The sequence below is a fragment of the Mustelus asterias genome, chromosome 1, assembly GCF_964213995.1.
Source record: "Mustelus asterias chromosome 1, sMusAst1.hap1.1, whole genome shotgun sequence".
Lineage (NCBI taxonomy): Eukaryota > Metazoa > Chordata > Chondrichthyes > Carcharhiniformes > Triakidae > Mustelus > Mustelus asterias.
The window spans coordinates 71,790,270-71,805,632 of NC_135801.1; the positions used below are offsets into that span (position 1 = coordinate 71,790,270).

Below are 15,363 nucleotides of genomic sequence, written 5' to 3' on the forward strand. Positions count from 1 at the left end.
GTCTACAGAACAGTAGGGATACCTGCCCTCCTATATCCTCAGCATTGAAGCATTGACTACATTCAATCAGCTCCAATGGGTGCGCCATATCTCTGCATGCCTGACATGATACTCCAGACATAAGCATTCTACTCGGTGCTTCGACATGGCAAGCGAGCCCCAGGAAGCCTTGCTTCAAGGACACCCTCAAAGCCTCCTTGAAAAAGTGCAAGACCCACTGACAACTGGGAATCCCTGGCCCAAGTCTGCCTGAAGTGGAGGAAAAGTGCCCAGGAAGGACCGGAACATCTCAAGTTTCACTGCTGAGAGCAAACTGAAGTGTCAATAACGAAAAGGAGCGCATGGCAACCCGGGCACCCCACCCACCATGTATCCCATCGGTGACAGAGCCTGCAGGTCACACTTTGCACTCTTCAGTCACCTGAGAGCTTACTTTTAGTGTTAGAAGCAAGTCATCCCCAAGGGGCTGCCTAACAAGAAGATTGTGGATGAACATGAGATGAAGTGTCACGCATGCCAACAATACATCTAATTTACAATTAATAAAGGAAGACATGAATTGTATATGTTCATGAAGTTGGAGTCCAGCTTTACTGAGTAGACAATCCAACTAAGTCAATTGGACAGCATTTAAAATAGGCTTTGTTTTGTTCTTAACAGTATCCTGTTCAGATTAAAGACTGGGCATTGTTCCCACAAATCTTCCCCCGATAACTTTTAATACGCCGTATTGGTAATGAGCCATTCACATTTGTGTTCGTGCCCAGGACAAAATGGATTCAAGTCAGTTAAATATTTTATTACAAAGTAATGTTTCGTTGGTATAAATGTCTTCAACTGGACAAGCCAGCCAAAATAATTCTGGGAATGCAGCAAGAGTATGGTTGATTTATTACAAAGCATTAGAGAGACTGCAAAGTTGAGCTTTAAAGAAAAAATGATGAACAAGTCACAGTGTAATGGAATTAATCAAGTTGCAGTGTTAAGGAGTTGAACAAGTTACAATGTAAAGAAACTGAACAAGCTGCATTACTGCATGACGTGCTGAAAGCCAGATTAATTGTTCCTAGTCAACATTAGCTTACTATTTACTGACTGATATTGTGCTACTTTGCTCACTAGATGAAAAGAACCTTTAAAGATGTATACTACTAGGGGTATTTTCCCCAGTACCCACTGCATCGGAGTCTGGCCCATGCATTCCCACGCGATCAGTCTTGGCAATCCTGTTGCGTACATTCTTCAGTCTTGCTTTCTCAAAAAATGTAATGGATTTTAAATAGTTCCTGATAACTTTAGAGAATGTACCAGAATTGAAAAGGCTGCATAAAGAGTCTGGGGCGATTCTCCCAACCGCTCCACTGCTTTTGTAGTGCAGATGGTGGCAAACAAGTGTACAATGCAAAGTGAAAAGCCCTCCATAGTGATAGTCAGGACACCATAAAGCAATGCATTTTTTCATCCACTTTCATTTTGGTTCTTACATCCCACAATGCTCCCACAATCCAGCAGCTGGATTTCTGAGCTCCGCGCCAGAAATTGGTGTGGAGCTGCGTAATATATGTAGGCCCTCATTTTAATTTAAATGCCATTAGTGGGCCTGGGACTGAAATCTCCGGGCCCACTCGCCTCTCCCCCACCGCCAGGACTATTTCACTCCAGCAGGGTTTAGTATAGCTCCCCACTTGCGGGGAGCTGATGGCCTACCCCGCTGGAGTGAAGAGGGGGCAAGCAAAGCCTCCCAAGGGGGTTGGATGCCTCCTGAGCATTGGCACCTTGGCAGTGCCAGCCTGGGCCCCCTGACACTGCCCAAGGGGCAAAGTGGCAATGCCCAGCAGGCACCTTGGCACTGCGCACTGCCAAGGGGGCGGTGTCTAATGGGGCAAGGCCTCTGGGGGGTGATCGGTGGGGATGGGGGGTCCCGCTGCCACTCTGCACTTTGGGCTGAGTGACAGAGGGAGGCCAGCGATCGGGGCTGGCCATTGGGGTGGGGGGCAGCCTGCTTGGGGGGGGCGGGGGGTAGGGCTGCAGGGGAGTGTGGGAGTGTTCGGGACTGTGGCAGTGGGGTTGGGGCTGCCAGTGAGGTGGGGAGATTCGGTGGGGGGCCGGGGGTGGGGGGGGGGGGGGAGGACAAATCGGGAGATCGGGGCTGCGGGGGGGGGGTGGGTTTGGCCTGAGCATGTTCGGGGGGCCAGCGGTCGGGCCGTGATGGGGTTGCACAGCCAGCGATACAGGATTCGCAAGGCTCACCAGCAATCGAGCTGGCCAGCGATCGGGAGGCCGGCAGATAGGGGCCAATGCGCATGCACCGATCTCAGCACTGACAGAGCCCGGCATCATAGCCCCGCTCAGTGCTATGATGCCAGGCTCTTCAGTGGGAATAGACCCCGTCCACTGCTTTTTGTACTGATTTATGCTGAGGCACTCTGCAGTGCACAGAGAGTGGGAGATTCCTTTTGAAACTTCCGCTGAAAGAAACAGCATGATTTACTCCAGTTTTTACTCAAATTTGACACTTAGAATTTTTTTGGGAGAATTGCCTGCTCTGTTTTTCCTGACGGGTGGTGATTCTTCAGCATGTAAAAATGTCACAGATGTGCACTTTTCCCTAACAAGAAATTCACAGTCATCAATTTCTCAGAGATATCATTTTTCAGAAAATTCTGAAAAGCATGATGATATTGGGCAAGGTCTTATTGTGCGATTATTCTCAAATAGAAAGAAAAATGGAATTAACAAATGTTTTATGTCTTCCTAAATGTAGCAATGATTTTATCCAGAAAATATGATAAGTCATGAGGCTCCAGCCCCTCAGAGGATTATGATGCTTGTTTTGTAATTCCAATTGTATAGAATGATATTTGTACGCATGAGTGATATCTGTATCTCGAAGGAGAAAGGAAAAAAGGGGATGCGATGTTATTGCACATGGAAATGGAGTGAAGACATTTTATTAAAACCAATTTTATGATGTAAATTGCTGCACCCAAGCAATGTCAATGTAGGAGGTGATACCACATTCTTTAAGGAGTTGCCAAACTCTATACAGTGCTACAGCTTTAATAATTGAAAATCGCCAGTGCAAAAAGCAGCAGGAGATTGGTTCCAAAGAGGAAAATGGAATGACGTGAATGCTACAATGTTGATTCTCAGACTAGACTATATCTCACACATGACCTTGCAGGGTCAAGCATTCCTTTAATATAATGGGGTTTTGCAACTCCCATTTCCATTGTTAAATAACGGGTATAAAGTGGAGTTACTCCATTTCCCAGTTCTGAAGAAGGTTCATCTAGTCTCGAAACTGAGATTTTCCAGCATTTTTCTGTTTTTGTTTCAGATTCCCGCATCCACAGTATTTTGCATTTATCTACTCCACTTCCCACTGTCTTGGCATTGATCTGTGATTTTAACATTGCCACCTTTGGCGATCAATGGATTCTGGTGGGTATGTTTTTAATAAATGCAATTGAAGCACATGGCTCATCAATGGAATTTTAACCCATTCCTCCAGCTCTGCCAAGTAATCCTGGTGGGATGTTAGCAAGGTGCAAAAAGCTAAGTTTAAAAAGGACTTTCCTTAGTAGGACACAGGAGAGCAGGTCCACATGGAAGTTCTGGGCGTCTGCTGCCCTGGGTCCCTTCCCTCTCTAGCCTCTCAATACCTTTCACTCAGATATAACCTTTGCTGCCAGCAACCTTTCCACTGATGTAGGTAGGGGTGGCTGCTAGGCCACAATCTTTTTTGTCCTTCCCCAATGGCCAGCTATCGCTTTTCATCAGAATGAGCCGAACATTTGACCAGCAGCGTTCAAATGAGGCCAGGCACTTAGACTCCCAGGCCTTCCATTCCCACACAGGATTGTCTTCCACTCCCACTGGCTTGCCTTCAGGAGTTAAAAATCATCCCTCCCGGAAATATTCAGAATCAGAGATAATCCATTTCTTGTGTTTTATTTAATCAACGCACTAATATTCTATTAAAGATCTGATATAAACATTGTCATTAGAAAAATGTGTTCCCAAACTTGACCCAAATGCTAGCAAAAATATATTTTTCAGTACACCTGAGAAGAAAGGGACATCGTGGATTTGCACTGATACAAATCTATGCAAACGGACACATATTTGTAACTTTCACCCTGTATCTCATTTTTGTTTGGTGAGCAAAGTGCACAGGCAATACCTGCCCTTCTCCTGAGCAGTCCTCATTTATCTTCGACTGGTCTTGTGAGAGGCCCGGCAACCCCTCACAGATTGTACATTAATTTGTTGTTTATACATCACAAATTATTCACACTAGTACCGCCTTAAAGTGTAGGGGGCAATGCTCCCATCCTGCTGTGCTAATTATTTAGCGCAGCGGACCAGGAGATTCTTGTGGCGGCTGATTAGTGGGATTTGCACATGTGTTCCCGCCCTGATAGCATCTCCCAGGCAGCAGCTCCACGCCGGAAATCGGCGGGGAGGCGCCAAGATGATTTAAATGGTCATTTTAATATAATTTCAATGTGACGAGCAGGCCTGGGACTGAAGTCTAGAATCTCCCTCCAGACTCTGGTGGGGATTACAGTAGCTGCCCACTAATGAGAAACTAGCAGCCTGACCCCGCTGGAGTGAATTGGAGGCAATCAGGGCTCCAAAGAGGGTCAGGTGGTGGGGGGTGCCACCTGGGCATTGGCACCTTGGCAGTGTCAGCCTGGGCCTCCTGGCACTGCCCAAGGGGCAAAGTGCCGATGCCCGGGGACACCTTGACATTGCCCATCAGGCATGGGGCAGTGCCAGGGGAGTGCGGCAATCAGTGGGAATGGGGGGTCCTGCTGCCACTCTGCAAACAGGATCGATGGGGGAAGGAGGGAGGCCAGCAATCAGGACCGTGGGGGTGGGGGAAATGGGGGGCAGGGGGGAGCTGGAGATCAGGGCTGGCATAGGAATGGTCAGGGAGCCAGCGATCGGCCCATGGGGGGTGGGAGGGGGCCAGCGACGCAAGGTTCGCGGGGCTCACCAGCGATCGAGCTGGCCAACAATTGGGAGGCTGGCAGTGCGGGGCTACTGCGCATGCACCGATCTTGGCGCTGACAGATAGGCGCACGCGCAATGGCCTCCTCAGTGCTATGCTGCTGACCTCTCCAGCAGGAATATGCCCCACCCACTGATTTTTAATGATATACAAGCTAGTGACCTCTGCAGTGCACAGTGTGTGGGAGATTCTTCTCTGAACTCCCACTGAAAAAAACAGTGCGAGTTACACCAGTTTTCACGCAAATTCGACACTTAGGATTTTTTTGGGAGAATTCAGGCCATAAAGTGCCATCGTAGCACTTTTTAAACATTATCCTTTTTTATAACTTAACTTTCTGAACTGAGCATTAACCCCAAATGGGTTTTTTGAAACGCAGTATTGTATTACAGAGGTTGCAGGTTCTTTCTCCCGCATTGCTGTTAAATAGGTTATTTTCGTCATCATCCCCATTATCCCACGGTACCCAAGCACCACCATTGAGGTTAGGATTGCTCCGAGGGTCTTTAGGTGGGTACTTGACAGGAACTGCAGTCTTGTTATATTGAGCAAGTCTCCGGAGTAACTTCTTGACAACTTCAGGATACTGTTGAGAAAGATCAACCCTTTCATATGGATCAGCTGTTATGTTAAATAGCCATACTGATTTCCCTTTGGCCCATAATACTCTTTCAAGATTCCACCACTTCCCGCCAAAATTTGGGAATGTTTGAGGGGGGATCCAGTCACTAAAACCTGGATTCCCCGTCAGTAATTTCCAGTCTCTAACTCGGATTGCTGCTTGGATTGCTGTGTCCCAAATTCCAAATCCATCACGTGGTGATCTGGTTTTGACACGCGTGTAAAGGGGATCTATGTTATGCAGTATATCAGTCCGTGGAGAAGGTTTCCCTTCACTGATTGTCTCCCATATATCATATCCATCAAGATCCAAGTTCTCCTCAAGTTCTCCCTCTGCCAGTGTCACTAGAGTTGGGTACCAGTCTGTGATGTGCATTAATCCTTGACTCACACTTCCTTTGTTTTTTATTAGGGGACTGTGCACAAAGCCAATACCACGAATTCCTCCCTCCCAGTAAGTTCCTTTCCGTCCACGAAGCGGCCAGTTGCTGCCCCCAGCTAATGGTTGCCCTCCATTGTCTGAGGAGTAGATTATCACAGTGTTGTCATAGTAGCCGTATTTTTTTAATGCCCTTGTAATGTTATTTACTGCTTCATCCAAACATGTTACCATAGCAGCATATCTCCTCCGGCCTAGGTTCTCAATTGACATGTAACGGCCCAGGTACTTTTTAGGTACCTGCAGAGGTGTGTGAACAGCTTGGAAAGCGAGGTACAGAAACATTGGCTCCTTAGGATTGTGAGATGCTAAAATATCTACAGCTTTTTGAGTATATAGGAAAGTAGAATAAGAGTGAGCTCTGTACTCCCAAGCCACATTTTCATCCTTATGTAAGTCAAAGCCACAAGTCTTGGGCCCATCACAAATTTCATGGGTGTAATAATCGCCACTGCCTGTAAGTGAGCCAAAGAATGTATCAAATCCTTTTCGTGTCGGCAGACATTCCCTTTTATAAAATCCTAGGTGCCATTTTCCAATCATATGTGTTGAATAGCCAGCTTCTTGAAGCTTTTGAGGTAGTGTTACATTAGCGAGGGGTATACAATTAGGCTGTCCAGCCCTTATGATAGAGTGTTGAAGTCCTGTGTGTATCTGGTACCTACAAAGTTAAACAAAAGAAGACAATAGCAATCAGTTTCATTACATGATGTGATATCTCCAACATAGTTGCACAATAAATTGGGTCATGTTTTGCTGTGAGCAGCGAACAGTTTGTGCTGCGGGGTTTTATGTTGCAAGCTGTGGTCAGACAAATGTCGAAATAGCTCAATGTCTTCTCCAGAACATCTGGGACCTCTGTGAACTGGGCAAGCAACTCTATCTCCTCAACCAATCAGATTAAAGAATCAACTGTGTGCTGCACAGAGTCTGAACCAGAAAGCGCAAGTTAGAACAGTGTTAATTCATGAAGCATATGATTAAGAGAGATGAAAAAGGAAAAAGTAAAAGTTAATATATTCAATTGCTTTTAAATCTCAAACAATAATTAAAAGCTGAAGGAATGAAACTCCACACTTCTAAAGGTTCAGTGCCAGAAAGGTTGTATGATTTATCATACAGCTAAAAGTAGCACTTTGACTGGAATAGGCTAATTTTCTGTGGTGTTTACTTTGTATCTACAATGTCAGTATAGGACCATCATGCAGTTGAATTTGTCTGAATAGGAAATCAACAGCGAGATGCAATTTTTGCATTGTTAATGGAGGAGCACTGTATCTTGGACAAATTCCATATTTTTGTTTTTAACCGGTTTGGGGATATGGGTCAAGTTGCATGAAATCAAGAATCTTATCAGACATTGCATACTACTGCTTACGTAAAAGCAAGTACTGGCCTAATTGAAGTCAGGAAAATAAGAACTGTCTGAGAAGCTAAGATATGGGCAGGTTGACACAATCATGCTGACTCAGCATATCCACCCATTACTGTTGATAAGCTGGACAATTTAATGAAATAATGACAGGGTTGGAACATGCCGAGCCAAGAAGTTGTCACTTATGGGAGATTAAATTTGTGTGCAAGAAATGATTAGAATGAGACAGGCAGTGGGTATAAAGGCAGGAATCGGGCTGCCTAAAGTTAGAACAGTTCTCAGGGATTGTAACAAGTCCACAGTCTATGAAGGCCAAGACTAAATGCTTTGGGACTATGAGGAAATCAAGTTGTTTAATTCTTACTATATAACTGTAATAGGTATTATGCTCGAGGTGGCTTTGTGGGAACTTAGATTCAACAACACACTTGAACTTGACTGTGAAGAATCATTTGCCTCTAATCATAGATGCCTTACAACAGTCACTGAAAGTTGCCGTCTGATTTGTGCATAAATAGAAGTGAATGCTTTTAGCCTTACCATTACCTTCTCAGCAAAATCAGCCCATTGTGATCCGAGATGCATAATCCATTAAGAAGTCTCCCCAGTGCCCCTCCTTCATGACCCCTGATGCCCCCATCATGACCCCTGACATGCCCCCCAATATATCCCCCCGCTTGACACCCCAACATATGCCCCCCATGCTCCACCCCTTCATGAACCCCTTTCATGCTCCACCCCTTCACAACCCCCCTGTATAGGCCCCCTGCAAAGCCCCCTTGTCATAGACCTTATCCCCTTGGCACTGCCCCGGCACATTGGCAGTGCCCAACCTGTCAGAAGGTCCTGGGAGCAGGGAAAATCTGGCGTCAAATGGGCTATGCATATTTTAATGCTACTTTAAATATGCTAATTGGCATCATGCTCTTTTTGGGCGCGATCCAGTTTGTGTTAGTAGAAATGGACTGGGATGATTGCAAACCGTTTGGCGCCGGGCACAAAGCCAATTTTTAGGCCCAGGATTCACGTGATCTGTGCCAGGTCGGAAAATTGTCCCCCTAAATTTTCCACCTCATAACTTTGTAAATCTAGAGTACAGGTGCATGTCTTAAGAAAGCATTCTCTGCATAGACGTTTGGAATTCTGCTCCTGTTCTATATTTGATTTACATTAATTGGAAAGAAGTCAATCTATTCAAGTCAACAAAAATTCATTGGATTTAGGAGAAATGGATTTGAAGGAAACTCACAAAGTGACTGACCATATGGACTTTCATTAACTTTATCAAATTATTTTGAAAAGTAAATCTGCATTATCATTAAGTCTTTCAAATGTTAATACTGTGAACATCACATACTCCTCTAACTGTACACTCCCCCGTTCTCTAAACTCAGGCAGGATGCAATAGATCTCTTGGAAGAGTAAAAAATCTTTTCCCAAGGGAGATTTTCTTCATTTTGCTGACAATATTTCCTGTCTTTTCATCTCTGGGATCACTTGTATGCATTCAAAAGTGACAATGAACTCCTGTATAGGTTGGTGCTGGATGCCTTGGCATTTACAGATAAATGATACCTAGGAGGCTATTTCTGATTATATTTAATTTACTACTGGCAATAAATATTATCAGCAAATGTTGAGTTTAACCAAATCTGGCAGGATTGGCAGATAGGTGAAGGGGCAATGGATGATTTTCATCCATGTTGTGTGTCATATCCAAAGGCACCAAATACAGTTCAACTGTACCCTGCAGATTAAAGAAATATGGGACGGCCAACCCTGCCCACATTACCCTGAAATAGTTTCAATAAACCAATAATGGAGGAATAAAAGCAAATACTGCATATGCTGGAAATCAGAAATAAAAACAGAAAATGTTGGAAAAACTGAGTTGGTCTGGCAGCATCTGTGAAGGAAAACATAATTTCGAGTTCATATAACTTTTCTTCCAAGTTCTGAAGAAGAGTCTTAAGGATACAATAACAGGAATACGGGTTGATTTTCTGTTCCTCAAGAAATTCGAACATTGAAATTTTACCGCGTCAATTTTAGCTTGTGAATGTTTAATGCATATATACAGAATTATTTTGTAAATAAACAGGGTAACTGATCCATTGAACTAGTAGGCAAAACAATCTTATCCAAGGACAATTTAGGATTTCTGTGCTAATAATCACACACAATAATTTCACTGGCTAAAGCCATGATTTGACCACACTCACATGCCTTCCCCATCCCCTCCCTTCCCTTACCCACCTCTGTGCCTTACATGAGTAGGGCCACTGGGTAAAATAGGGGTAAAGTGCTTCCGATTTCTATCAGGTTCTGGCTAGTTTATAATTTTAGACCCTAGTTTCAGGAGCTATATGAGAGCATTACCATAGGCAGGTGTAGCAGTAGAATCCAGTACTTTAAGGGTTAACCTAGGACTGAGTACAGTACCATCTACTGGTGATACAAGAAAGCGCCTGACCTGGAGCTTAGACCAGGGTGGTCTAGAACTAGGTAGCAATATGTAAGGACATGCCATGGAATCCTCTTCATTCTTGGACCCTCCACTGTAAATATGTACATAGTTCAGTAATGTTAATAAAAGCTTCTTGGTAATTTCTACAAAAATGCATAATGGTGTTTAAGCAGCACACATCAGGGGTGGTGACAAACACAACAATACACCAGCAAGTAAAGATCTCATAAATATTCAAAAGTCAGGATCCAATTATGTAATTCAAACCTTGACTCAAATTTAATCCCAGGCCCTGCAACTCTCGATTGGTGCTGGATATGCCCTCTACAACTGATAGTGGATGGACTCAGGTTCAGAAGAGGCCCAGAAAATTAGGTTTTAACATATCTTTGCTTCTTTCCTCATGGGACAAGAGGGGCAAGATGCTTTCCAGGGCTTCAAAAAGAGATCTTGGGTTTCCTCCTCTCTCTGTGATTGTTTCCCAATCCTCCCTCCCCTGCGACTTGCTCAAAGAGTCAAAAGGCCTGTTCTTGCACCTATTTCTTAGAATCTTAATGACTCAAATTATTCTCTATATACTCTCTTGGCAGCCTGAAATCCCACTCTTGCCTGCTGACTTCTCCATTAGTGTTTGGGCCAGAGTCAATTTTCCAAAATTTAGACAAGGACCGAGAATAAAATGGCCTGGGCTTCACGTCTGCAAGCCTTTTTCTCCCTTCAACTTCCACATCATGCACCAACATCTCCAATTAAAAGTGGGATTATCTTTGAGCTCAAGCAGGTAGATGATTAAAATATAAATAAAATCCAAATTATAAAAATAAAAGCAGACTTTGGTATCAGCAGCTGGATTGACAGCTTAAAAAAATGTGCTGTTCTACAGAATCTCTGGTTTGCTACCAGAACCTGGTGTTATTGTATTCACTTTGCGACATTCGAGATGGTGACAGCCTCAGGATACCTTACCCTACTTGTGCTGCCATTGAAGTATTTCAGATGCACTATCATCATGTAAACGCTGCAGAAACACCACTCCTAATAATACTACAGGTCATTTCTTGTACTCCTGCTAGAAGCAAAGATAAGACAACCACAAGTTGTCATCATAATTGTTCTTCTCCTTCTTGTCACTAATGAGATAACAATTCCCCTTTAAAGGATCCAGTTACGTACCATATTTATTACATGTTGTCAGGACGTTAATGATGTGGAATTTTTCCCATCCTGAACTGGATCATTTAGCAGATTGAAAAGAATGTAGTTAAGTACAATCTGTGTGAAAAGAATCTGCCTAATTCTGTTCAATGGATCTGATTCTGTCTGACATTTCTGCACATTTTTGAAAGCTAAAACCCATTCTACACTTTCTGGTTTAGCTAATGGTGCTGTAATGCATGTGGAATTTTACTGGCAATGATTCAAAATGTGTTCCTTATTATGGGCCTCAAAGAAACAGGGTAGGCAGCAAAGACTTGCTCAAAAAAACACCTAAAATAATGACAGCCTGCAACATATTAAGTTCCGGCACAAAAATTAATGTTCCAAATAAACATTTCTAAATTTTACGACTTCTTAAAATTTTATTTGGTCATTGCTGTGTGTTAGACAATGGCCAGATATAATCAGGCTTCATATCAAACCCTAGCTGGCAACTGGTTCTCACGAATGTGCAAATGTTTGTATAAGATAATTGGGTATTTTGGTTTTGAAACAACTGGAGCTTTGCTTATATTAAACAAAAGCAATTGTGTGGGGCAGGCAGGCTTTTTCCAAGCATGTTTCCTAAGTGGATGGCGATAATCAACCTTGCAATAAGTAGACCTTATCCTTTATGGTTGAAACCTGCGATTTTACTATTTGCTGTATATGTGCTGGGTTTACACACTCAATTTGAAAGGTCCGCCCCAAACCGCAATAGGCTATCCACTGGGGAACAGTTATGATACTCATCATATTTTCTCATCATCTTAGCAGCTGGAAAATAGCACACGACTAAATCAATGTGCTTCAGCTGAACCAGGGTTTCCCAAACTTTTTTAGCCATGGAACCCTTCTGACCTCCCAAGAGCACTGACAGAACCCCTGAGAAACATTTTTATTGCAATGAAAGGTTCAACCACAAAAAATTATTGTTTTCACTCAATAGGTGCAAACATACAAAAAACTAATTTTTAGAAGTCTTTTTAATTTCTTATTTGTATATGATTATTATAATTAAAAAGTTCTCCTTTTAAAAAACATACTTAAGTCTTACTTGTTTGTCATTATTAATGGGAGGAGTGCTGCTGGAAAGTGAGCGTGTGCACGCCAGTGGGAGAGAGTGAGTTTTAGCCAGAGTGAGGGCTTTGGGAATTTGGAGCTGGGTGGGAATTCGGTGCCGAGGGGAAAGAGGTGCTCATCTTTGGGAGAAGCGGACCTTGAAGGGAGACTCGAGGGCAAGTGAGAGGTACAAAGAAATTGAACCGTGCCATCACAGCCAGCAGGTAAGTGGTTGGTTGGTGACGGTTTCTTTTTTACTCTTGGCATTGTAGTTGTTGTTGTTGTACACTACAATAGTGTTTCCGTGTAATTTCTGTGGTTTATAGTTTGTAAAGGTTATATTCGGTAGTAACGAGGAGCAGAAAAGAAGGGCCCTAGAAAATTGGATAAAATCTGAAACAAAACATCTTTCAAAAGTTTAATTTAAAGAGGTGAGACATGACAGGGGAGCTCCAAGCCGTGGTTTGCTCCTCTTGCTCCATGTGGCAGGCTGGAGACAGTTCCAGTCCCCTGGGTCAGCATGTGTGCAGGAAGTGTCTCCAGCTACAGCTCCTGGAAGCTCGAGTTTCAGAGCTGGAGCGGTGGCTGGAGACACTGTGGAGCATCCACGAGTCAGAGAGTATCGTGGATAGCACGTATAGAACAAAGAACAAAGAAAACTACAGCACAGGAACAGGCGCTTCGGCCCTTCAAGCCTGCACCGGCCATGCTGCCCGACTTAACTAAAATGCCCGACCCTTCCACGGACCATTTCCCTCCATTCCCATCCTATTCATATATTTGTCAAGACACCCCTTAAAACTCACTATTCTATCTGCTTCCACTACCTCCCCCGGCAGCGAGTTCCAGGCACCCACCACCTTCTGTGTAAAAAACTTGCGATGTGGTCACACCGCAGGCTCAGACTCCACAGGCAGGAAGGGAATAACAAAGAACAAAGAACAGTACAGCACAGGAAACAGGCCCTCCAAGCCTGTGCCGCTCCTTGGTCCAACTAGACCAATCGTTTGTATCCCTCCATTCCCAGGCTGCTCATGTGACTATCCAGGTAAGTCTTAAACGATGTCAGCGTGCCTGCCTCCACCACCCTACTTGGCAGCGCATTCCAGGCCCCCACCACCCTCTGTGTAAAAAACGTCCCTCTGATATCTGAGTTATACTTCGCCCCTCTCACCTTGAGCCCGTGACCCCTCGTGATCGTCACCTCTGACCTGGGAAAAAGCTTCCCACTGTTCACCCTATCTATACCCTTCATAATCTTGTACACCATAGGTGACCATCAGACAGAGCAAGAGTGATAGGCAGGTAGTGCAGGGAACATAAAGACTAACACTAAGAGTTTCTATAGATACGTGAAGAGAAAGAGGTTGGTGAAGACAAATTTAGGTCCCCTACAGACAGAAAAAGGGGAATGTATAATAGGGGACAAAGAAATGGCCGAGCAACTGAATACATACTTTGGTTCTGTCTTCACAAAAGAGAACACAAATCAGATGCCAGGAATGTTGGAGAATGAAAGATTCAGTGAGAGGGAAGAACTGAGGGAGATCAATATTAGTAGAGAAATGGTACTGGGAAAGTTGATGGGATTGAAGGCAGATAAATCCCCAGGGCCTGATAATCTACATCCTAGAGTACTTAAGGAAGTAGCTCGAGAAATAGTGGATGCATTGGTGGTCACCTTCCAGGATTCTATAGACTCTGGAACGGTCTCTGCAGATTGGAGGGTAGCCAATGTCACTCCAATATTCAAAAAGGGAGGTAGAGAGAAAACAGAGAATTATAGACCAGTAAGCTTAACATTGGTAGTGAGGAAAATTCTCGAATCCATTATCAAGGACTTTATAGCAGAGCATTTAGAAAGCAGTCAGCATGGATTTATGAAGAGGAAATCATGCTTGACAAATCTGTTGGAATTCTTTGAGGATGTAACTAGTAGAGTTGACAAGAGGGAGCCAGTAGATGTGGTATATTTGGACTTTAAGAAAGCTTTTGACGAAGTCCCGCACAAGAGATTATCGTGCAAGATTAAAGCTTATGGGACTGGAGGAAGTATATTGAGATGGATAGAAAACTGGTTGGCAGAGAGGAAACAAAGAGTAGGAATTAATGGATGCTTTTCAAATTGACAGGCAGTATCTATTGGGGTGCCACAGGGATTGGTGCTGGGACCCCAGCTATTCACAATATATATTAATGATTTGGATGAGGGAACAAAATGTAACGTCTCAAAGTTCGCAGATGATACCAAGTTGGGTGGGAAGGTGAACTGTGACGAGAATGCAGAGATCCTTCCAAATGATCTGGACAGGTTGGGTGAGTGGGCTAATCAATGGCAGATGCAGTTTAATTTGGATAAGTGTGAGGTTATTCACTTTGGAAGCAAAAACAAGGTGGCAGATTACTACCTGAATGACTATAAATTGGGAGAGAGGAGTGTACAGCAGGACCTGGGTGTCCTTGTGCACCAGTCACTGAAGGTGAGCATGCAGATGCAGCAGGCGGTAAAGAAGGCAAATGGCATGTTGGCCTTCATTGTGAGAGGTTTCGAGTACAGGAGCAGGGATGTGTTGCTGCAACTATACAGGGCCTTGGTGAGGCCACACCTGGAGTATTGTGTGCAGTTTTGGTCTCCTTTTCTGAGGAAGGATATTCTTGCTCTCGAGGGAGTGCAGCAAAGGTTTACCAGGCTGATTCCAGGGATGGAGGGAGTGATGTAAGAGGAGAGATCGACTATGTTAGGATTATTTTCGCTGGGGTTCAGACGAATGAGGGGGGATCTCATGGAGACTTATAAAATTCTAACAGGTCTAGACAGGATAGATGCAGGGAGGATGTTCCCAATAGTGGGGGAGTCCAGAAGCAGGGGTCACAGTCTGAGGATTCAGGGTAGACCATTTAGGACGGAGGTGAGGAGACATTTCTTCACCCAAAGAGCGGTGAGCCTGTGGAATTCAGTACCACAGGAAGTAGTTGATGCCAAAACATTGAATGTATTCAAGAGGCGGCTGGATATAGCACTTGGGGCAAATGGGATCAAAGGTTATGGGGAAAAAGCAGGATCAGTCTATTGAGTTGGATGATCAGCCATGATCTTAATGAATGGCGGAGCAGGCTTGAAGGGCCAAATGGCCTCCTCCTGCTCCTATCTTCTATGTTTCTATGTAGGCTGGATTCACATA

At 44.1% G+C, this 15,363-nt stretch overlaps 1 protein-coding gene across 3 annotated transcripts in view; it reads right to left on the minus strand.

Moving 5' to 3' along the window:
• Positions 1 to 2,106: 2,106 nt before the first annotated feature.
• Positions 2,107 to 15,363, minus strand: part of LOC144494171 (arylsulfatase J-like) — a 30,102-nt gene continuing 16,845 nt past the window's right edge. The window contains exons 1-2 of one of the 3 annotated variants that reach the window (XM_078213783.1): positions 9,929 to 13,428; positions 2,107 to 6,741 (exon numbers count right to left, since the gene is read on the minus strand). In XM_078213783.1, coding sequence (XP_078069909.1) covers positions 5,370 to 6,741; positions 9,929 to 10,029 — 1,473 coding nt within the window. In that variant the 5' untranslated portion in view covers positions 10,030 to 13,428 and the 3' untranslated portion in view covers positions 2,107 to 5,369. Of the gene's footprint in view, positions 6,742 to 9,928; positions 13,429 to 15,363 lie in introns of those variants that run through there. The other 2 variants (XM_078213790.1, XM_078213778.1) reach the window with 2 other exon arrangements.